General features: G+C 34.5%; 2 protein-coding genes across 2 annotated transcripts in view; one reads left to right on the forward strand and one right to left on the reverse strand.

Annotated features, from left to right (window-relative positions):
• The window catches only part of mim (missing-in-metastasis), a 165,649-nt gene extending 163,126 nt beyond the window's left edge, over positions 1-2,523 (reverse strand). Inside the window, exon 1 of the mRNA XM_089709288.1 lies at positions 1,962-2,523. Within this exon, the coding sequence (XP_089565414.1) occupies positions 1,962-2,033 (72 nt within the window). The 5' untranslated portion in view covers positions 2,034-2,523. The remainder of the gene's footprint in view (positions 1-1,961) is intronic.
• A 983-nt stretch (positions 2,524-3,506) lies between these two features.
• On the forward strand, positions 3,507-25,838 carry SMC5 (structural maintenance of chromosomes 5). Its single transcript, XM_089709284.1, has 20 exons — positions 3,507-3,697; positions 3,774-3,915; positions 4,364-4,552; positions 5,071-5,291; positions 6,755-7,001; positions 7,427-7,634; positions 11,761-11,908; positions 12,218-12,359; positions 13,231-13,433; positions 14,367-14,530; positions 16,963-17,092; positions 17,573-17,708; positions 18,055-18,261; positions 18,757-18,840; positions 19,005-19,226; positions 19,878-19,987; positions 20,318-20,435; positions 22,297-22,460; positions 24,676-24,793; positions 25,281-25,838. The coding sequence occupies exons 1-20, from the start codon at positions 3,627-3,629 to the stop codon at positions 25,410-25,412; spliced, it is 3,156 nt and encodes a 1,051-aa protein (XP_089565410.1). The 5' UTR covers positions 3,507-3,626; the 3' UTR covers positions 25,413-25,838.

Consider the following 25,838-nt stretch of genomic DNA (forward strand, 5'->3'; position numbering starts at 1 on the left):
TTTTTTTTTTTTCTATTTATTAGCCCATTACAGTACAAAAACACTAACAAATTGAACAGTACAAGAAATTAATTTTCAATACACGGCCGGAAACGTCTTATCTTAAGCGACAGCTTAGTACACACTTCCTAGCTATTAGAAAACTTGTATTTACGACATTTTGTACGCGATACCTTACAAAACTGTACTTAGGTTTCTTATCATGTTTTTATATGAAAAGAGTCGCGTCGATGATGACTTGATGGTACTGTGGTAAATACACGAACGTAATCGTAGTCGTGGGTTCGATTCCCAGCGGAGATTAACACAAAAAATCAAAAGTTAATCTGGCAATATCCAGTTCATTCCCATACTGATAACTAACTTGACTCTAAAGAAAGAACACTGCTACTAAATGTGAAATGCGTTTCCCCCCCCCAAAAGGACTTTTTACCTTATAGCACAAGAAATGAAGTTGTATTTCATATTCCTGTAATAAACTGATCTATATTTGATACCATAATAACAGGTCTAAAAATTATTATTATATCTCCAACAATTAGTCCATAACATGCAAATATTAACTTAATTTGTTAAAACTAACGATCACTTGACCTTATTGTGTACGCTAAAAGCCTTAAAGCATACATTATTAATTTTTCATACATTTTTATTTAAAAAGTTTAGTAATTATTAATTGTTCTTAATCTCTTTTTCTCTAACAATTTTAAAAGTATTCTCTTTGTTTTAAAAACTTCTCAAAATCATCAAAGAAATAAACGAATCCCGACAATATTTTTATCAATATGATTAATTATAATATTAATTAAAATTGGCTCATACTTTGCAAAAACTTGCTCATGAAGTACCTTGTTTTGTGATCTTAATTGGCTCATAATTCTGTATCAATATATTAAGAAATATTATTTACTGTAATGCTATATGATTACGAATAAATAAAATGAATCTGTTAAAGGCTTTTTTAAATAATAAAGTTTACATACAAATTGTTTTGTTGTTAACACAGATCTCATAACTGTTAGTCTGTTACCAACCAAATTGATTAAAATTTTTGGTATTTAAAGCTTTATTTTTGTTACTAAGTGACATGAAAGAAGAAAAACTCAAAAAGAAAGAAGTTAAACTCAAACTCAAACATTTATTTATTCAATTAGACCTCTTCTAGAAGCCCTTTTGAATTGTCATAACATATTTTTAACATTTACCAGTTAGCTATTCCTCTATTTCGTGTTCTTATTTTATTTATGTTATTGGAATAAATAAAAAATAAACACTACCCTAGAAAAACATAAAGAAATGCTGCTTCAAATATTTCATTGCATACATACCAGGATAATATTAAAAAATTAAAAATAAAATTATAATAACCTAATTTAATACCCTTGGATTCATAAAATTATTGCAAATAAAAGGTCAATGATAAAAAGATCAATGTACAAACTTTAACCTCCCAAACTTTATAAAATCTTATCTCATTATATTCAAAACATTAAAATCATATCAATTTATAAACAACATTATTTTGTGAATTGTTATTGTATAAACTTGCTACAAGAAAGATTAGATAAATATTTAAAAGTATACCTCCAATCTAGCCTATAAAAACTCAGAAGAGATATTTTTAAAAAGATGTTCCTATATTTTTATAATTAATTGACACCAATCGTAAAAAACTACTAGGTACCTTTAACTGTAATTTAATTTCATGTAGATTAAAGATTTCCCATGCTTACACCGGTAGATTAAGTCGCGTGTTTAAAAACATCTTATGTGCCTTTAATTTAATATTTACACACCATAGCACATTGAGAATACTTCCGCAAAATTTTTAATTAATAACGAGAAATATTTCGTTCAATCCGAACGCTTTATCAGGACACTTTAGAAAATGTGGGGCGCGAATTGCGACCAACCATACAAAGACGTAAGCTAAGAAAGATAAATTAAAAAAGTTGACCTACCTTCATATCTGCTACTATTTGCTGATAGAGGTTCCACAATGGGGAACAATCCTTTTCCGTAGTCCCCTCCATTGTCAAAATTCAACACAAATCCAACACAAAATCACTGAAAACACGATCGACCGCTTACGATCACAACACACGGTAAAGCGCCATAGCGAAAATAAGACATCTGTTGCATTTTTACACTAACAATTGTTATCTTTTACACTTCCTACGTCTACCTACATTGCACTTCACAATTTAAGACACAATGGAAATGAAAGAAAACGAGATATGCAACAAATCAATATTTATAAACACGAATATCCTCCATGAAATCAGGGCGATGGGAACGTATGTTTATTGTTAATTATAGTGAAAATACCGTTATTAGCTAGCCAATTAGGTTTTCACAATATTTTTAGCAACTATTCAATCAATACAGCTGTTTGATTGAAGCTGTTTTCATTCACGAAACAATAAAAACATTATTTAAATCGAATAACCGCACTCAACACAAACGAAGCGACAGGCCGACACAGAACACTTTAGCCGACGGTCAAATTCAGTTTGTTTGGTCGCGTTCCGTTTCATGCATAGTTTCTTCAAAAATTACCTTCACAATGTTGCAAGGTGAAAAAAAAATATGTTAATATGGCCTTGATAGTGGTTTCAAACCTTAATTCAAACCAATTTCAAACTTAGGTTTCAAAGCAAAAGATAAAGATAAAATACTACTAAAATATTGTTAAAAAATAAACAATTTTTTTAATTTCAGAAGGCAAACAGAAAATCATGGCTAACGGGTGCTAACGGCTCGTAATAAATAAACAAACGCGCTATATTTTAATTCCTTATAATATTCTATTAAATTTAAATCTACATAGAAAACGTTACAAAATTATAATTTGTTTGATTTTACGCGAAAATTGTACATTTAAATTTTATTAAAGAACTTCTAATTTTAAAGTGTACAATGTTGTATGGATAAATAATATTTAATGAACGATCAATGATTTGTGTTAAAATTATAACTCTAAAGTCCTGATTTTTTAATGCAACCTGTAGTATACATATAATACTGTTTTAATATTTTATGTAAATTGATGCTTCAAAATATTATGTTTATTCGGAGGATTCTGAGAAACAAATTATGGCAAATTGTATAATTTCGATGTTCACAGACGTGGACGGTGGATGGCAGGTTTAAGCATCATAGCGATGCAGATGGGATGGCGATGTTTCTTATTGAGTGTTAGAGGGAGAGAAATAATTGTGAAAATAAAAATAATAAAGGGTTATATTTGTTGTTATATTCGTATAATTCTCATAAAGTGCTGTGATTTAAAATCGAATTGGCCCACTGTTTTATTTATATAATTAATAATTAATGTAAAATTTCAATTAGAGCTTTCAATTATTGATCAACTGAAATAGCCTGCCTTTTTTTGGCCTATCATCATTAACATCAACAACATGAAAACATTTACAAAGATAAAATTAATTTTCTATATGTATCTGTAAACTGGCAAGATTACAAACGTCAATGTCATAGTGCGCGAAATATGTTCATTGACTCATTGTCTATTTTAAACATGAAATCGTTTTACATTTAGGCGGAAAAAAATTTAAATATTATTTATATGAGAGATTGTGTTAAGAATTTATTTAACATTTACAAAAATGTCTAAAGTAGTGAACACGAATGGATATAAGCCGGGCAGTATCTACAGAATAGCGCTTGAAAACTTTTTGTATGTGAATGTTATGTAGCCGGATCATGGTTGTTATTATGATTTTCTAATTGTTTTTAAAATAAATTTATTTCAGAACATATAAGGAAGTGGAGTTATACCCTGGTCCTTCTTTGAACGTGATAATAGGTCCAAATGGCACGGGAAAGTCAACTTTTGTTTGTGCTATTATTTTGGGATTATGTGGAAAAACCAGTGTTATCGGAAGAGCTAAAAAGGTTTGTTTCTAGGTTAAACAGAATTTCTTTAAAGTAATTATATAAAAAGCTAACTAAACATAGTTTTTAATAATTATACGAAATAGTTACAAACAACTTTTAATGTGATATCCGTTTTCAAATTTGTTTACTAACTTGATCATATTTAAAGCAACATTACATTTAATGTTGTTTATAAACTTATAGTAGTTCTATAAAACTTATCACTACATAGTATAAAACAAAGTCGCTTTCTCTGTCCCTATGTCCCTTTGTATGCTTAAATCTTTAAAACTATGCAACAGATTTTGATGCGGTTTTTAAATAGATAGAGTGAACCAAGATGAAGGTATATAATTTATTATGTTTTATACAAAGTGGGCATGGGCGGTAAGATAGTATATTATTATTTATTATAATTACTTAAATTTTGAAACTTAATGTTTTCATACAATTATTACATTCACAGATATCTGAATATGTAAGATGTGGTTGCGAACAAGCAAGTATAGAATTAGAGCTATATCAGAAACCAGGGCAAAGAAATGTAATCATCACTAGAAGTTTCAATCTAAAAGAACTATCTATGTGGTATATAGACCATAAAACGGTTAGAGAGAAGCAAGTTCAGGAATTAATTGCGTCTTTTAATATACAGGTAAGTGAACAATAAGATAAATTATTTACCTAACACTAAGCTAATTGTTAGTGTGTTTATAAATTTACATTTTCTCTTACAAATTTCAGTATTAAATTCAGTTCCAATTGAAAAGAAATGATAGTTTGAAAAATATGGTACAGCTGATTATTTAGCAAAAACATTTTATCTTTTATGTCTATATAATATCCTGTTAATACTTTTAATCTACTTGTTCAAGAGTATTCAAACATATATTGCAAAAAGCATTTAAATTTTAATGCTTCAAAATTACAAAAAGTACAGATGTTTGTATCAGAGAATATGTAACACTAGCGGTCCGCGCCGGCTTCGCCCGTGGTACCTAAATAAACTATCCTATCTCTCAAGTTGGATCGAACTGCACATGGTGTGTGAATTTTATTATAATCGGTTAAGTGGTTTAGGAGTCCATTGAGGACAAACATTGTGACACGAGATTTATATATATATTAGATTATGTTTTCGTCACAATTTTTTTAATTCTTCCTCTTCCAAAGGTGGACAACCTCTGTCAACTATTACCACAAGATCGCGTTCAGGATTTCTCCAAAATGGATCCTCAACAGTTACTCCGAAGTACTTTATCAGCGGTTGGTGGTCAGGATAGTGTGATGCAGCTTGATGAACTGATAAGCACGAGAAATGAACAACGCTGTTTGAATACTACACTAGAGAATAACGCACAGATGTTGCAAGAGCAGACTAGGTTGAATGAAAGGTAAGAGATTTATTGAAGTGAAACTTTTTTATCGGGGTTGGACAAAAATTTAGTGTAACATTTTTGCGTTACGCCGTACGCGTGACATTTTTGCGTTACGCCGTACGCGTGACATTTTTGCGTTACGCCATACTCGTGACATTTTTAAGGTCATAAAGAAGTTTCACTTCTTACGTGTGTACTCTAGTACACGCATACATTTATTTAATTACTAGCTGCGCTTTGCAGTTTCACCCGTGGCTCCGCTCTTGTTGGTCTTAGTGTGATGATAATATATACCCTATAGCCTTCCTCGATAAATGGGCTATCTAACACCGAAAGAAATTTTCAAATCGGACCAGTAGTTCCTGAGATTAGCTTGTTCAAACAAACAAATTCTTCAGCTTTATAATATTAATATAGATTTGTTTTGTGGATTATCTACAAAATTTGTTATAGTACATAATGAAATGAAATTTATTTATTCGCATAAAAAGTGGTTATTATTTAAATAGAGGTCTTATGAGGAAAACATGATCTGCACTATTAGGGTGCACTCACACACATCAGTCACCGTCACGGCACGTCACCGGACAGGATTAAAAAAAAATATGTATCAATAGTTCTAGTATGACTCTGTTCCCACACGACAGTCGCCGGCACGAAATCTATCAGTGACGTCACCGGTCAGGCACGTCAAATAATCTTTCCATACATGTATCATACTTTTATCCCCACTCACCCGGTGCCGTCACGTCTCAGTTCAGTCAGCGTCGTGCTACCGTCAATAATTGCTACATGTTCTCTAGCGTGACACACGTCTAATCACTGACTAACCTGATGTATGTGTTCAATGATTCAGTCAAACCGGCGACGTGACTGACGGACAACATGACGGTGACTGGTGTTTGTGGATACGTACACAAACCGTCACCGATCAGTCATCGGTGACTTGACGGTGACTGATGTGTGTGAGTGCACCCTAAGTCATTTAATATGTTTTGATTTTAGAATATTTAGGGCTGATTTTTCAATCCTTGGTTAACTCGTCGAATATCATACTAAACTACCATTTCAAAAATGTATTCTTTGGCCGTATTTGACAGTTTACGGGTGACATTTTTTATATTATCGTGTAATACTTTATTGGGCGGATAAGGTTTAACAATGGATTGAAAAATCGGCCCTATTATTAATATACAAATTTTGATTTTACAATAGAAGTTAATATAATTAGTTTGGTTCAGATGACTTAAAGTTGATACATTCTTTATTAATTATGACGTATTCTGCATTTTGCTTTACAATCAAATGACAATAAATTATATTACGATTTGAACATTATTTTCTACATTAAAAAAAGGTTCATAACTACTGGCTCCATTAAAGGCAATGAAGTATATTTATTTGCAAACAATTTCATTTATGTAATAACTTTTCTAAATTTATAAACATTTAACAACCAATTCTATCACATATTTTAGACTTAAAGTTATAATAGATACAATGAATCAGCGTAAAGAAATAGAGCACGAAATTGAAATTTGCGAAAAGAAAAAACTATGGATAGAATATCAAGAATTGAGAGAAAAAGTAGTTGAATATACCAATGATAAGAAGGAAGCAGTTAAATTAGTTATGTCACATAAAAGTAAGATGGAGCCACTTGAAAAGGTGTTGGAAAAAGCTAAAAGTGGAATAAGTAAGATGGAACAACAAAAGTTGAATGCTGTAAGTTTTTTTTTGTGTTTTTTTTCGTAAGAATATTTACTGCTTATATTGCATTTGTATAAAAACACTAGCGGTCCGCCCCGGCCTTGCCCTTGGTACATATTTACGTTTTCTCTACTTAAGAACATTCGTACTTCAAGGAATATAATAAAAAAAGAATTATCGAAAAATCGGTCACGCGTGATGTCGTGACTAAGGAAAACGGGTTTCACTTTTATATATAAAGATAACAAAGTAAGACAATTTCAACTATCTTACATGATGCATAAAAGAAGGAGGCTTGACCTTTATATACATGATATTCTATATGTTAGATAAGTTTGTCATAACATAAAGATAATTTTCATTGACAAAGCAAAGCCACGTGCTAAACCCACTATAACATAAACTAACTTTTTAAATGCTCATAAATTTTACTCTTTCAGGGTAGAGAACTGCACTCTCTAAAAGACAAAATAAAAGAAACGTTAAACACAGTGCGATCACAAGAATACACGTTGAAAGATTTAGACACCGCATTCCAAGAGAAATTGGAACGACATCAGAATAAAAAACAAGAGCTTTTAGAGGCTAAAACTAAGTTGGAAAAGCTTGTTACTGATAAGGAAAGATTAGTAGAGACGGTTGGTGATGGTGAGTGAATTTTAAATTAATTAGCTTTACAAATAGTAAATAAAAAAAAAAATAAAAAAAGCCGTGTGTCACTCGGGGACTGCCGCGGTAAAGCTATTGCATGCTATGCCTTCAAGCCACACCTCCGCGCCCGTCCCCGTGGGGAGCGTGAGGTTTTTTCGTTACGGAATTTCTGGATTCCGTCCCCGCGCTCAAGGCCCGCGATAGAAGCTATGCCATAGCTTAATAAAATCTTTATTTTGCCAAAAACATTAACTTTACAAAAATATGTATGCTGACTCTTAAACTAGAGGAACTCTGTGTCTTAAGAGCCAGCGTTCCTCCTTATAAATACACCTTAGTACATTTTTTTATGCAATACAAAAAATTTTGTAGGAAATGTAGTTATTTAAATAATGTGTTTGTACTGGAATAGTTATATTCTTTTACCAATTTAATTTAGCCCTATCTCTTTGTGAGACCTCTCCATAATTTGAACAAAATCCTTTTTTTACAGTTATTATAGTTAGAGGCTGTTTTGTACCTATATGCAATGATATTTTATGTATAGATACGTTATATACTCACAATATATCCAAAAAAAATGCTTCATATGCAGTGTCAGGCACACACAAATACAATTTTCATTTTACTTGATTTATTACATTGACAGACTGTATAAGAGAGATGGCTCTAATAAAATGATATAAACAAAAAAGACAAAGATAGTTTGTCACTTCCGCGCAGGTGTAAGCAAAAGTCATAAGAATTCGCCAATTAAATATAAATAAACAAATAGTTGCCATGGTAATTGGCATAGACTAACGACACAGAAGGTTCAATGTTATAGATATAGATGTTAGGTTTCCTGCACAAGTAAATAAATGTGACAATTTCATTTACTATTTTATGATTATTATGATGTCGTATTACAATGAAAAAAAAAATTTTTTTTGGAGATATAACTGTATTAAGTATTTATTACTAGCTGTGGTGTTCGTTTTCGGTCATCATCATTTCACCCGATAAACACCCACTGCTGAGCATACTGCATAATCCTCCTTAAAGAACTCCATAAGGACCGATCTTACGCTATTCGTTTCAAGGCAGTTCCCGAAACCCGTACAAGGTCATCACTCCAACTTGTAGGATAATTATAATAATAGTGGTGCCTAGATGAAAAAAAGGATGAAATAAAAGAAAGGATGAAGTATAAGCCTTTTTTATCTAAAACACAAATAAAATTTATGTTCAATAGCTAACTATTTACAGAAAAGCAAATAGCATTTTTCGTCAGAAGCGATAATCTTTTCTTTAATGTTTACGTATATTCAACATCATTTTATTTTTATTTATCATTTTATTATTGCAAACAAACGTTTTTGCCATCACGATTTCATTGTATATGTTATGGACCAGGTGATTAATGCGGGCATTATTTATAATGCCCGAGCATTATGAATAATGTCTAGCTTTATTGGGCTAAGTGATTAATTTCTATCTTAACTTCATTATTTATCACATTGCACGGTCATTATTATAATGCTACATGACAATTGGGCAATTTGATAATAAAGCTATATTTAACCAGGACATAGAGAATATGCTGAGTACGTGATTGGAGGATAACAACACTAAGAAATGGTCGGAAGGATTACGTTTTGTACAATTAATGAAAAATAGAGCCCATCACACAGGTATTAACTGTACTCCATATGAAGCCATGTTTGGAACGAAGTTGAAAGTAGGGCTTAAAAGTTCTTCTATACCACATGAGGCTCTGCTTGATATTAATTCTGAAGAAGACTTAGAGAAACTATTATCTACTGAGAGCACTATTACTGAAAGGAATCAAGTGGTTGTCAACGAAAATGATCAAGAAGAGTCCGCCAAAAATGATCAAGTAGAGTCCGCCAAAAATGATCAAGTAGAGTCCGCCGAAAATGATCAAGTAGAGTCCGCTGAAAATGATCAAGTAGAGTCCGCCGAAAACGATCAAGTAGAGTCCGCCGAAAATGATCAACTCGAGCCCATCGAAACTGACCAAGTGGAGTCCACTCAAAATGATTCAAACCCAATACCCACAAACGAAAACGAAAACCTAGAGCGCAAAAAAGAAAATGTTATGGCAGTTAGGAAACTAGCTTTACAAAATTTGCAGAAACAAGCAAATAAAATGTTGGATGTATCAAGCGCTAAATATCCCATGGCTGCAATTGTAAGAGTCCGAGTTCCCGATGTTGATCGCGCTCGTAGCGATGGAAGAAATATGCTTGCTACAGTTATTGAACCTTTATAAACTGGGAACAAAACAAGGTGTTTTAAACCAACTATATTCAAGAAACCAATTTACTGTCTGCAAGGAAAGATTTGTTTCGCCTGAAGATGTTCCAGAGACACAGATTTCGCTGAGAGAGTGTTGTAGAATGTCATCTAGATGCGGAGGGCAAGGTTATAATAGATGTGGTTGTAAAGGTGGTTGCAAGTCGGATAAATGTAGTTGTCGCAAAGCCAAAAAGTTGTGTACCTCAAAATGCCATCACAGTGGCAGTTGTTCTAATAAATAAACCTGTTACTTGCTACACTTTATTTATTTATAAATAAATAAAATGTAGCAAGTAACAGGCTACATATTGTATAATTATTGTTTTCAATTTTAGTTATGTTCTATTTTACTTCTTCACATTTCGTTTATTAAGAGTAATTGCTAATTATGCCAAATAATGAGTCTGATTGTTTAAACTTTAGTTTATTTTATGTTTCATAATAATAAGTCATTTCTATAAAACAAAGGTACGTTGTGAAATTTTTGTTTTAAATTTAATTATATTTTATGTTATATTTTTAATATGACTTTCCTTAAGTTTTAAATGCAAAAACTAGTGGATTTTTAAGGTAGAAGTCCTTGGTAATTAATCCAAATAATGAGCCTGATTGTTTAAGTGGTTTAATATTTAGTTTATTTTAAGTTAAATGACAATAACAATAAAAAAATAGTAATTAAATATGTTTGTATTACTCTGCCCAAAAGGTGATGGGCAATATGTATAATGCCCGGTCAATTTGATTATTTGAATAATTATTATCAAATTGCACTCTCATATTGGGCATTTTTCATAATGCCCGTGCATTATGTATACTGCCCAATTTATCACTTGGTCCATAACATATATAATAAATATTAAATAGCTATATTTTTTAATTATATGCACTGGATGTAAACTGTGGATTTAAATATAAAAATAATCAAGTATTTACCAAAATCGAAATTAATAAAATAACCGTTCTCTTTTTTCAATAATCGTATCTACATGATAATCTTTGAACACAGTGTACGCTAGCTTTGTCACACTAGTGATTGAAGCAATGTTTTATCCCTTTCATTATTTCAATACACGTGTCAAGCAAGTGTCATTCATAAAGAATTGTAAATTGTTATTTTTACTCTTAAACTGTAATAATTTAATATATTTTGCTGTGATATGATATTCCTTTATCTTTTTTTATTTTTTTGCACGAATACGTGCACTTTCTGAACACACAGGAAGGCATTTTCAACAACTTTAATGTACCTATCGGCATATACGCTCACTGGGACCGGTGACAATCTGACTGATTGCATTGGTCCCAAATAGGACCAATTCACGGAATCAGTTTTGGTGCGTTGATAACGTATCTACCTCTTGTTTCTATATATAATATCATTGCCTATATGTAATTATTATTTCTGTATACATAATATTATGTGTTCACTGTTCACTTACCTTGTTTTATTAAGTGATTATTTTTTGTGTGTTTCGATCATAAGATTTTATTCTTTTGATATAGGATATTATAATATATGGTGCTGTTTTACATTTTTATATTAATAAGGCTTACAATACAAATCTACTTGTAGACTATTCTACATACTGAAACACTTAATTAAGGGCAGATTTTTCAATCTATGTTTAAAACTTATTCATTGAATAACATATTAAACTATCATTTCAAAAATGTATTCTAATTGTCCGTATTTGACAGTTTATAGGTGACATTTTAATATGTTCGTGTAATACTTTATTGGAAGGATAAATTTTAACCAAGGATTGAAAAATCGGCCCTAAACTGTAGTATTAAGTAAAAAAAACTTTATTTTTGTTTCCAGAGAGTAGAGTAAAAATGGAATTGGCTGAACTCCACAAGCCAATATCGAAAACGAATGCGGCTATTGATACTTTAAAGAAACAGAAGTTAGAAGTGCAGTATGATTTGGAGAATAATGTTACACCTCAAATACGGCTGTATCAAAACAAGTGAGATTTTTAATTACAAAGATAGTTATCAAGAATAAAACTTTTTACTACAGCTATGTCTCCTATGTATTATATTATTATTCAACTGTATTTTGATCTTCATTAGTTGTTGTTTTCGCAAAGCAAAAGTTTTTTTTTAATATACTTTTAAATACATTTTAAGTAATGTAAAAAATAAAATTATTGTATATAATATTTTTACAAAATTGTTCTCACTTCTATTTGAAATAGTTGTAAAATCATTATGTTGTGACAAATTCTTGTCTTGACTTTTATAATTCTTCCTTTTTTATTAATTTGACTTCACAGAATACGTAATTTAGAAGACGTAGATCTAAAGAGACTAGAAGTGCTCCGCTCGTATAGTGAAGATGCATACAATGCAGTAATGTGGTTAAGAGAAAATAAGAATATGTTCGAACACGATGTTTACGAACCTATGATGATGGAGGTATGTTTTTTATAAAACATAACATAAAATATATAAAATACTAGATTTCCGCCCGCAGCTTCGCCCGCGATTTCAAAAGAAAACCCGCATAGTTCCCGTTCCCGTGAGATTTCCGGGATAAAAACTATCCTATGTGTTAATCCCAGTTATCCTCTATATGTGTGCTAAATTTCATTTGAAGTTACCGTCAAGTAACATTTCATTTTGCCAGTAAATCTCTCCATTCACACTCGATGTAAAGTATTCTATAATGATTAAATGATTTGATAAATTGCGTATAAAATCTGACAATGTTTTAACGAAAAATCAACTGAAATCAATTCCCTAACAAGCGAATTATACTTATCTTTATAATGTTTCAACACAGTAAAAAACACGGTAATGAACTGCCTTTATTAATCTCCAACGTCCTATCTATCTCCTGAAAAAAAAAACGTATCATAAATTCCGTTCCCGTAGGATTTCCGGGATAAAACCTATCCTATGTGTTAATCCAAGTTACCCTCTATATGTGTGCTAAATTTCATTGTAATCGGTTCAGTAGTATTTGCGTGAAAGAGTAACAAACATCCATACTTACAAACTTTCGCCTTTATAATAGTACTAGATTTCCGCCCGCGCCTTCGCCCGCGTTTGCAAAGGAAAACCCGCATAGTTCCCGTTCCCGTGGGATTTCTGGGATAAAAACTATCCTATGTGTTAATCCAAGTTACCCTCTATATGTGTGCTAAATTTCATTGTAATCGGTTCAGTAGTTTTTACGTAAAAGAGTAACAAACATCCATACATCCATACATCCTTACAAACTTTCGCCTTTATAATATATATTAGATTAAGAGTTAAGACTAATGATTTCTATATAAAATTACAGATAAATTTCACCGATCCAAAGTTCGCACGTTACCTAGAAGCGACAGTCGCAGCTCGAGATTTAGTTGCTTTTACGTTCAAATCCAGTCGGGACATGAATTTGTTTCTAAAGAAAGTTCGAGAAATTGGCCTGAAACGAGTGAACGCTGTGTGTAGCCCGCCGGATAGTTTTAATATGCAGCGGCAGGATATATCGCAGCTGAGGTGAGTATTTTCTTAATTAATTAGATATTGATACAAATTTACTTGCAAAATATCGCCAAACGCATGCACACATGAACTGATATAATAAAGTCACACGCACACACATACGAACTGATATAATATCGCCACACGCATACACACATGAACTGATATAATATCGTCACACGCATACACACATGAACTGATATAATAAAGTCACACGTACGCACACATACACTGATATAATAAAGTCACACGCATACACACATGAACTGATATAATATCGCCATACGCGTGTACATACGAACTGATATAATATCGCCACACGCATACACACATGAACTGATATAATATCGCCACACGCATGCACACATGAACTGATATAATATCGCCACACGCACGTACATGCGAACTGATATAATATCGCCACACGCATGTACATACGAACTGATATAATATCGCCACACGCATGTACATACGAACTGATATAATATCGCCACACGCATGCACACATGAACTGATATAATAAAGTCACACGCACGTACATACGAACTGACATAAAATAGTCACATGCACGCACATAACTAGGTTTTATGCTTGCAAACATGAATATGATGTTTATTGTGGTTATTTGTCTTACTTTTGCATCTTTAAGTTTAGTTTTGTCAGTTATGTCTCTAGTTTTACAGTTCGATTATTTTAGCTTATTTTTTCTATATTTTCTCAGTTATTAAGCTATTGCATAGTTTCTATCGCGGGCCTTGAGCGCGGGGACCGAATCGAGAAATTCCGTTACTAAAAAACATCACGTTCCCCACGGGGACGGGCGCGGAGGTGTGGCTTGAAGGCATAGCATGCAATAGCTTTACCGCTGCAGTCCCCGAGTGACACGTCTTTTTTTTCTTATTTGGTGCTTCTTTTGTTGTTTCTCTAATGAATAATCTCCATCCCCAGCTACCTGGGCTTCTACACGTACCTGTCGGACACAGTGGTCGCCCCGGAGCCCATCCTGCGCTACCTGTGCGCGCACTACCGCCTGCACCGCGTGCCGCTCGGCGACGCGCACACCTACGGGAACAGCGCCAACGTGCCCGCGCACATCACGCACTTTTATACCGGTGTGTGAGATAAAAGCTCACAAATATAGTGATAACATCAAAAAAACTACAAAACCTCCTACCTACCTAACCTACTAAAGTGTCTAAAATTCGTAATAAAAGTCGAAGTTGCGATAATATGGGAAAGTGTCTAAAGTGCGAGTCAGAAAGTGTCTTTTAGTGCATTATACACGCGTACGGTTATACCGGGGTGAAATAGGGGAAAGTGTTTAAAGTGCGAGTCAGAAAGTGTCTTTTAGTGCATTATACACACGTACGGGAACAGCGCCAACGTGCCCGCACACATCACGCACTTTTATACCGGTGTGTGGGATAAAAGCTCAAAAATATTGTGATAACATCAAAAAAACTACAAAACCTCCTACCTACCTAACCTACTAAAGTGTCTAAAATTAGTAATAAAAGTCTAAGTTGCGATAATATGGGAAAGTGTCTAAAGTGCGAGTCAGAAAGTGTCTTTTAGTGCATTATACACACGTACGGGAACAGCGCCAACGTGCCCGCAAGCATCACGCACTTTTATACCGGTGTGTGTGAGATAAAAGCTCAAAAATATAGTGATAACATCAAAAAAACTACAAAACCTCCTACCTACCTAACCTACTAAAGTGTCTAAAATTCGTAATAAAAGTCGAAGTTGCGATAATATGGGAAAGTGTCTAAAGTGCGAGTCAGAAAGTGTCTTTTAGTGCATTATACACGCGTACGGTTATACCGGGGTGAATTAGGGGAAAGTGTCTAAAGTGCGAGTCAGAAAGTGTCTTTTAGTGCATTATACACGCGTACGGTTATACCGGGGTGAATTAGGGGAAAGTGTCTAAAGTGCGAGTCAGAAAGTGTCTTTTAGTGCATTATACACACGTACGGGAACAGCGCCAACGTGCCCGCACACATCACGCACTTTTATACCGGTCTCTTATTTCTATATTTTAATACTTTATTGCACACACAGAAGAAGAACCAGCGCCGGAAAATATGCTGCCTAACAAAAAAACCGCATCTAATTCGAATAACCCGTTTGCGAGCTACAATGCCACAGACAGACACACATAGCGATCAAACACATCACACTCCATGTGTGTTGCATAAGGAAATATATTTCAATAAAATTACGAATAAACATATAATATATAAACGATTTGCGCAATATAACACCGCATAAATGTGTACTGTTTGCTGACGACGTATTATTGCCGATAACAATCTTACTGACTACCAATCCGTTATTAATAACACAATTAAAAATGTAATAGAATGGTTAGAAATTAATGATTTAAATATTAATATAAGTAAAACAAACTTTATTCAATATCACAATTATAAAAATAAAACTACCCCACTACATTTAACTCTTCGCGGAACATCAATGACCGAGCTAGCAGAAACTAAGTTCTTAGGTGTTATGTTTGACAAGAATTGTAATTGGAAATCGCAAATTCAAACAGTTGCATCACGACTTCATAGATTCGTGTATGCTCTAAGAAAATTACGTAATGTGGTTTCAGAAAGGGCCGCTATTGTTGCTTACCACGGCTATGTTGGCTCTATATTGAGATATGGTATTTTAATATGGGGTAATTCTACTGATGTACACCAAGCTTTTCTAGCTCAAAAAAAGTGTGTCAGAGCTATAACAGGAATAGTTAGGTCCCCTCGATAGTTGCAGACCGATGTTTCGAAGGTTACAGATCCTGACTGTAGCTTGCCTTTATATTCTCGATATAGCTCTTTTCGTAAAAAAACATACATAATATCATTTTGTTACTTTTGAAAAAGACTGCCTGTTTCAGACTAGGGATCCCACCCGACTACGCTTCCCCATGTGTAAATCAAAATTATTTTGTGCTAATTGTCAAGGAATGGCTATAAAAATTTTTAATCACTTTCCCGCAAATATAAGGAGTTGTAATACATATTAATAAATTTAAATGGAGGATTACTTCATTTCTGAAACAAAAATGCTTTTATACGGTGAATGAATTTCTGACATATAAGATGAACGAGGACTTGGCTTAGGCTTAAATATTGTATTGACTTTTGTATCTTTATTTATTATAATAATATTATGTAAAAAGAAACTAATTTCCGAACCAAATATTCGACCGAAATATTTGTTTGTAAAAATTTATAATAGCTGCTATAATTATTTTAATATATATAATTTTAATGGGATCTAGTGTTGTGTAATATAAAATTGTTTATTGTATTGTAATTTATAATATATTTGCATGCTCAATTACGAGCCAGAATGTTTAAGAGTCTATGTAATATGTACCTACCTAACATCTTTGTAAATCTACATTCTGCGAATAAAGAAATTTGAATTTGAATATAAAAAAGCTTGTTTAAGCCCTAATTTAAATTACAGAAAAGCACAAATTCACGTGACAAAAAAAATAAAATAAAATAAAAATGAACCTTTACGTTTCCAGAAAACCACAAGTTCACGGTACGAGTGTCAGCATACAGTGGCGCTAAATCGAGTTCAACTATTGAGATTCGTCCTGCAAGGCTATTGGCTAATACCGTGGATGTCGAGCAGATTAGTAATTTTAATACTCAGTAAGTTTTTTTTTATTTTTAAAGTGAAACTTCTTTATCGGGGTTGGAAAAAATTTTAGTGTAACATTTTTTCGTTACGCGCCATCTTTTTCCTATCCCTACCACGCGTGATTCGACGTATTTCTGTAAAGTTGCATATAGCGAATTATTTTTATTAAAATAAGGTCATAAAGAAGGTTCACTTCTTACGTGTGTACACTAGTCACTAGTACACGCACACATTTTTTGTAGTAGTGCGGGTCGATTTTTCGTGATTTTTTTTGTGTTTTATGTTTGTGTCACAATGATAGACGATAATGAAGTAGATTTCTACTATTTTCGCATTGTATCTTTTTGGTATCTTTGTTAATTAATTTTCTTGAGATTACTTTTTAAAACTTATTTTATGATCATTTTAATATGTAAAACACACGTAAGTTATCATTAAATCGGAAGTAAATAATACAATTTCTAACTATGTATATCCTTATTTAATTTCAGATTGTCAAGATTGGAGCAAACGTCACAATCTCACAGATTAAAAATGAAGGAGATAGAAAACAAATTGTCCGCCTTGGAAGTTAGTTTAAACGAATTCAATACAAAGAGGAAAAAGATCAACGAAGGAGTGGAGAAGGTATTTATTAAATATTTGTTAATACATTATTGAAATAATATAATACAATAAAACAACAATTCGTCGTAACGTTATTAGATAGGGTAAAGAAGATCCAGGTATAATTGTGATATATGTATGTGTGTGTTACGCTTTTTCGGGTGAATACCTGAACTAATTTTGATAAAATTGACATAGATATATTTTTTAGATCAATCTATCGATTCAAATTTTCTAATAACGAATATGCAATGGAAATTTTTAACCCTTTTTAGTTCGACAACTATATATATAATATATGTATGGTTTGATTCTTTTGTATCTATTGAAAATTTTATTCTAGAAATTATACTACTGCTTTTTTCAGGTACGAACGTTAAGCGCACAAATTCGTCTGCAAAACAAAAAGATTCAAGATATAGAAAACGAGCCTACACTCAATATAGAACAAGAGAAAGAAAAAACCAAGAGAAGACAGAGGGAGATAGTCTTACAGCAGTGTTTAGCGCAAGAGGAGTTAAGAGGGAGTTTGAAGGAGTTGCAAGGGAAGATGTTAGATAGGGAATTGTGGACGGTAAGAGTAATATAGATAGTAATAACAATAATATACAGGAAAGTCTTGGAAGTGAGAGATTAGACCAAGAGAAGACAGAGGGAGATTGTGTTACAGCAGTGTATAGCGCAAGAGGAGTTGAGAGGGAGTATGAAGGAGTTGCAAGGGAAGATGTTAGGGAATTGTGGACGGTAAGAGTCATATAGATAGTAATATTAAAGAGGAAAGTAAAGGTGTTTTGCAGCAGTGTGTCTTTGAATTGAATTTGTCGTGAATTTTCTTGAAAAGAGGTATGAAAAGAGAGAGTGGCCAAGAATATTGCAATTAAAAATGAATTAAGATTACAACTACATAATTCATCTTTAAAAATTTGGGTAGACATTGCATATTATTTCAAATTTTTTTCTAACGCGGCCTGAATCCGGTCGAGCAGGACTCTTGTGAATAAATTAAACTTGATTATTTTATCAGTTTTTCGAGGAAAATATATTTAATCAAATAATATATAATTTCCAGGTGAAATTGGATATAAGCAGGAATGCAATTGTGCAACAGGAATCGCAATTAAGAGAATTGAGAAGCGAACTAAGAAATGTTCAAGTAAGTTTCTACTTTTAAATTTTTTATCGATTGTTAACTAAAGTTCATGCAACATATATTTATTTTTACGTTTAGTGCGATTTGATTAAAATAATCCGTAAGTATTACCTACTTAATATGAAAATGTATTTTTAGTGTACCTAAATAATAATAACAAATTTCAGGCCACACTAGAAAACATAGAAAACCTCCTAACGCGAGCAAAATCGAACGCCAAAGAGAAACTTCTAGAAGCAAAAAGAACGTGCAACAATAAACTGCCGCAAGACGCGGATTTTCCATACAAACAACAATTTGATGATTTACCATCGGATCTCACTCGACTGCAAGAACATTGCTTCGAGTTGCAGACGAGAATCGAGTGTATGGACGGTGGGGATGAACAGGTATCTATTATCTATATGTTAATATTTTTATCTGTTTTAATGAGGACAAAAAGGTATAATTATGAAGTGACAATCTGATTATTTACCGCTTATAAACATTTAGCAAATTATTTTTGCGATATCACTATATTCTTCCAACAGTTAATTTGATTATATGATATCAAGTCATCTGCGTTCATTTTAAAAAGTTAACTAATTCTGTATAGTAGATCATTTACAAACAAAATAAAGAACACCGGCCCCAAGTAAGATCCTTGGGGAACTCCTGCTGAAATCAAATTTTCCTTAGAACATTTTCATATGAATGTTAACAAATTATGTAAGATTTTGGAGTAACAATGCTATTCTTAATATAATAACCCGTATATACCCATTTCAGATATCTTTCTGTGCAATGTTTCATAGTTTAATAAATCAAACGCTTTGTAAAAATCTGTATACATAATTTGGACTTCTTGACTTGAATAATTCCTCTGTTTAATTATTTTTATTACAATTGGTTAAAAGTAATATAAATATTTCTTATTTCATAGTCCAATAAATCAAACGCTTTGCTAAAATCTGTATACATAGGTTGACTTGAATTATCCCTTTGTTAAATTATTTTAATTGCAAATGTAAATAATTAAATGTTTTTTCTTATATAATCAGGTTTTAAAAGAATACGAAGCACGTGAGAGGACAATAGCTAAACTCAAAATGGACGTCAACAATTCAGCTGATTTGAACAAGCGGCTTGAAGATAAGATGAATTCACTCAAGTATGTACACTCATTATAATTTATTATTTGTATGAAATATTATATGCAATTGAATTTGATCGATACTCGTACGATTTATTAAAATAAATTCGATGGAAAAAAAATTTACAACCTGTGTTCAAAAAAGTATTATTCATAACTAAAATAATGCCTTACAATATTTTTCATTCGATTCAATCTGTATTTTAATCGCTGTTGAAATTTCATTTTTAAGGTTTGTGTTTTGTTTAAAAAAATGTATGTGTAAATGCTATACTTGTTTAGCTGAAAATATCAGTCAAATAGCTGAAAAATTTACTTAAAATTTTTCATTTATGAATTTCTTTCCAGAGCAAAATGGCTGCCATCTCTAGAAGTCCTATTAAGTAATATAAACAAGAGTTTTGGTGACATGTTCGCTAAAATGGGTTGCGCTGGTGAAATTAAATTGGAAAAAGCCGGTTCTGATGTAAGTAAACTAGTATATAATATACTTAATGCTAATACATATTATAAAAAAGCCGTGTGTCACTCGGGGACTGCCGCGGTAAAGCTATTGCATGCTATGCCTTCAAGCCACACCTCCGCGCCCGTCGGAGTGGGGAGCGTGAGGTTTTTTCGTTACGGAATTTCTCGATTCGGTCCCCGCGCTCAAGGCCCGCGATAGAAGCTATGCAATAGCTTAAAAGGAAAGATTTTTTTCTTCGTTTGTTATGATTTTATTCAAAATGCTCAATCGTTTTTTAATATTATTTTATCATTTAAAAGCGACATCTTTATTGCGACTGAACATGGAAAATCATGTAATCATGGACTTTGTACTTCTCTAAGGCATTTGACTGTGTAGAACATTCCACTCTATTAGGGAAAGTCAATTATAATAAAATTGAAGTTTTCGCTCAGAATCTAACAACTTACAAGCAATACCTTCAGATTAGGGTACAAAAAGATCCTGCATCGCTTCGATTAACATTGGTGTTCTGCAGGGATCTGTTTTAGGTACATTTTTATTCTTGGTATATGTTTATAATCTACTCTATTATTTGAGAATATGTCTGATTTAGAACTTTACGGTTTAGTAATCGAACGGAAGTTTTAAACAAAGCGGCAGCGTGCTACGAATATATCTAAGTATATTTTATTGTTACTATTACTGTTTTTGGGAAATACGAGAATGGAATGGAATAAGAGGGATTCAATTAAACTTTCTTTATACGAAATCGAACAAATTTGGTAAGGATAGGTAACCATTTCAGCGCAGAAACTGCGACATTCCTCGGTGTCCCACAGTACCCTGTGAAAACAAAATTGGCCTCAATATACTACCGTATATTGAGGCCAATTTTGTTTTTAGCTTATATCGACGACCTTAGGTTAAACATAGGCTTAAACATAGCATAGAAAATCTACTTATAGCGTAGCGCTGAAACATATAGAAAAATTGGTGATGATGAACACATTGAATACTTTTTATATGGGTACCACGTATATATGCTTCTTTGTTTGAACGCGCTAATCTCAGGAACTACTGGTCCGATTTTAAGAATTCTTTCCGTGTTAGATAGCCCATTTATCGAGGAAGGCTATAGGTTAAATATCATCACGCTAAGACCTACAGAAGCGGAGCCACGTGGGTGTTACCGCAGGCCACAGCTAGTATAAAATAAAGTCATGTATGTAAGTCTCTGAAACCACGCAACGGATTTTGGTGCGGGGTTTATAGGTGTTGTTCAAGAGGAATATTTATTGAATCCGCTCTAGTCCAATCCTTCTAATATTATAAATGCGAAAGTTTGTGAGGATGTTTATGTGTGTGTTTGTTACTCTTTCACACAAATACTATTGAACCGATTACAATGAAATTTAGCACACATATAGAAGGTAACTTGGATTAACACATAGGATAGGTTTTATATCGGAAATCCCACGGGAGATATGCAGGATTTTCTTTGTAAACGCGGGCGAGGCCGCAGGCGGAAAGCTAGTCCTTACTATATATGTATAATATTATAAATGCGAAAGTAACTCTGTCTGTCTGTCTGTTACTCAATTACGTCTAAACTACTGGACCAATTTTGATGAAATTTGGCACACATAATCTTTAGATCCTGAGAAAGAACATAGGCTACCTTTTATTGCGAAATATGTACCACGGGCGAAGCCGGGGCGGACCGCTAGTATAAAACTAAAATCATGTCTGTCCCTATATATGCTTAACTCTCTGAAACCACGCAACGGATTTTGGTGCGGGGTTTTTAAGGTGTTGTTCAAGAGGAATATTTATTGAACCCGCTCTAGCTTGTTATAAATCGATCGGTCCCCGATTCCAGGAGGACTACGACAAGTACGGCGTCGGTATATTCGTCCGTTTCCGCGCGGACGAGCAGCTGCAGCAGCTCACTCGACACGCGCAGTCGGGCGGCGAGCGGGCGCTGTGCACCGCGCTCTACCTGCTGGCGCTGCAGGCGCGAGCCGCGACCAGCGTGCCCTTCCGGTGAGTGGGGACAAGTGGGGACAAAAGGGGACACGTGGGGATGCGTTTGAGAACGTGTAGATGCGTATGGGAACGTGTGAACACGTGTGGATGCGTTTGAGAACGTGTAGATGCGTATGGGAACGTGTGAACACGTGTGGATGCGTATGGGAACGTGTGAACACGTGTGAATGCGTTTGAGAACGTGTAGATGCGTATGGGATCGTGTGAACACGTGTGGATGCGTTTGAGAACGTGTAGATACGTATGGGAACGTGTGAACACGTGTGGATGCGTATGGGAACGTGTGAACACGTGTGGATGCGTATGGGAACGTGTGAACACGTGTGGATGCGTTTGAGAACGTGTAGATGCGTATGGGAACGTGTGAACACGTGTGGATGCGTATGGGAACGTGTGAACACGTGTGGATGCGTATGGGAACGTGTGAACACGTGTGAATGCGTTTGAGAACGTGTAGATGCGTATGGGAACGTGTGAACACGTGTGGATGCGTTTGAGAACGTGTAGATGCGTATGGGAACGTGTGAACACGTGTGGATGCGTATGGGAACGTGTGAACACGTGTGGATGCGTTTGAGAACGTGTAGATGCGTATGGGAACGTGTGAGCACGTGTGGATGCGTATGGGAACGTGTGAACACGTGTGGGTGCGTATGGGAACGTGTGAACACGTGTGGATGCGTTTGAGAACGTGTAGATGCGTATGAGAACGTGTGAACGCGTGTGGATGCGCATGGGAACGTGTGAACACGTGTGGATGCGTATGGGAACGTGTGAACACGTGCGGATGCGTATGGGAACGTGTGAACACGTGTGGATGCGTTTGAGAACGTGTAGATGCGTATGGGAACGTGTGAACGCGTGTGGATGCGTATGGGAACGTGTGAACACGTGTGGATGCGTATGGGAACGTGTGAACACGTGTGGATGCGTTTGAGAACGTGTGGATGCGTATGGGAACGTGTGAACACGTGAATGCGTTTGAGAACGTGTAGATGCGTATGGGAACGTGTGAACACGTGTGGATGCGTTTGAGAACGTGTAGATGCGTATGGGAACGTGTGAACATGTGTGGATGCGTATGGGAACGTGTGAACACGTGGGATGCGTTTGAGAACGTGTAGATGCGTATGGGAACGTGTGAACGCGTGTGGATGCGTATGGGAACGTGTGAACACGTGTGGATGCGATTGAGAACGTATAGATGCGTATGGGAACGTGTGAACACGTGTGAATGCGTATGGGAACGTGTGAACACGTGTGGATGCGTATGGGAACGTGTGAACACGTGTGGATGCGATTGAGAACGTGTAGATGCGTATGGGAACGTGTGAACACGTGTGAATGCGTTTGAGTACGTGTAGATGCGTATGGGAACGTGTGAACACGTGTGGATGCGTTTGAGAACGTGTAGATGCGTATGGGAACGTGTGAACACGTGTGGATGCGTATGGGAACGTGTGAACACGTGTGGATGCGTATGGGAACGTGTGAACACGTGGATGCGTATGGGAACGTGTGAACACGTGTGGATGCGTATGGGAACGTGTGAACACGTGTGGATGCGTATGGGAACGTGTGAACACGTGCGGATGCGTATGGGAACGTGTGACCACGTGTGGATGCGTATGGGAACGTGTGAACACGTGCGGATGCGTATGGGAACGTGTATGGGAACGTGTGAACACGTGCGGATGCGTATGGGAACGTGTGAACACGTGCGGATGCGTATGGGAACGTGTGAACACGTGCGGATGCGTATGGGAACGTGTGAACACGTGTGGATGCGTTTGAGAACGTGTAGATGCGTATGGGAACGTGTGAACACGTGTGGATGCGTTTGAGAACGTGTAGATGCGTATGGGAACGTGTGACCGCGTGTGGGTGCGTATAGGAACGTGTAAACGCGTGTGGATGCTTATGGGAACGTGTCACGGGTGGATACTTGTGTGGTGGCGAACGCTTTTTTTTTTAATTTGTGTGACGAACGAATGACCTTCATGAAACAACACTACTCACAATCACGTTCAAAAACTGTCCGAAGCAAAACTCTACTTTCGAGTGTATAGGGTAGAGTTTTGTAATGAGCAATGACGATGATAGACTTTGAACTTTATTGCAACGATTTAAGGTGCATTTTCGATCCTTCGAATGTACGATTGTGAATGGTTTTGTTTATACATCAATGATTTATATAAATGTCTTATTTCAGATGTGTCGATGAAATCAACCAAGGCATGGATGCGATAAACGAACGGAAAATGTTCCAGCTTTTGGTTAAGGTGACCACGCAGCAGGAAAACTCGCAGTACTTCTTGTTGACGCCTAAAGTAAGTATTTTGTATCAAGAACTTAAAAAAACAACTATTTTTAGTTACTTCAAATGAAATTATTTTGACTTGGAAACTCGATGTCGAATTATGAGAGACGAAAAAAGTACTTATGCTGATATACTTATGACTCATAATCCGAAATAGAGAATATAAAATACTTTAAAATGATTGCTCTTTTTTCTATCTTTCTCTATGACATTTTTGAAGCTTAATATACCCAAAATGTCCCAAAATTATACTCTCTCTCTCAGTATATGAGTATACTAGTGGTCCGCCCCGGCTTCGCCCGTGGTACCTACATGTTTAAACTATCCTATCTCTCAAGTTGGATCGAACTGCACATGGTGTGCTAATTTTATTATATTCGGTTAAGTGGTTTAGGAGTCCATTGAGGACAAACATTGACATGAGATTTATATATATTAAGATAAGTTAGATTTTTTTATTCTACAATTTTAATAATATTTTTTACACTTTTTTACAGCTACTATCAAAACTGGAGTACGACGAAAAAATAATGATACACACAATTATGAATGGCCAGAGAATAATGAACTACAGACAATGGAAGTATCAGAAGCATTTGGAAAACGCACGAGCGTACAAACAGACCTAATTAATATATATAATAACTAGCCGTGCCCCGCAGTTTTACTTGCATTGCTGCGCTAATAATAATTAGGTCACAATAATAACTAGGTCACCTGTCTAATGTTGATCTATCATTACACAATAATTACCTAGCGGTATGATATAGATGTCACAGTGAAATTGTTGAATCAGTCTTTTAATGAATAGCCTAGGCGTTTCATTAATTGGCGTAAAAGCTCTAATCTACAATAAATATGATCGAACACTTAAAAATGCGTAGGTATTTGAAAATTTTTAGGGTTTTACATTTTTGTGCCATGATTTTTATTTTCTAGCGTAGCAGTAGTTATTTGTAGTTATGTTAATAAGTTCGCTCTTAAAATAAAAACTTTTACCTCATTATTAATATGGACGCACAATTTAAAATATAAGTTTTTCGTCATAACATTCC

This window comes from Colias philodice, chromosome 22 (genome assembly GCF_061535455.1).
Source record: "Colias philodice isolate Cphi_HAF_F1 chromosome 22, ilColPhil1 Martin Lab GWU primary, whole genome shotgun sequence".
Taxonomy (NCBI): domain Eukaryota; kingdom Metazoa; phylum Arthropoda; class Insecta; order Lepidoptera; family Pieridae; genus Colias; species Colias philodice.

Bases quoted from the DNA above. Each gene is read 5' to 3' on its own strand.
- SMC5 (XM_089709284.1), top strand. From the start codon at position 3,627: ATGTCTAAAGTAGTGAACACGAATGGATATAAGCCGGGCAGTATCTAC. The intron at 3,916-4,363 runs GTTTGTTTCTAG...TTACATTCACAG, and splicing joins TTATCGGAAGAGCTAAAAAG to ATATCTGAATATGTAAGATG. The intron at 18,841-19,004 runs GTAAGTTTCTAC...AACAAATTTCAG, and splicing joins GCGAACTAAGAAATGTTCAA to GCCACACTAGAAAACATAGA.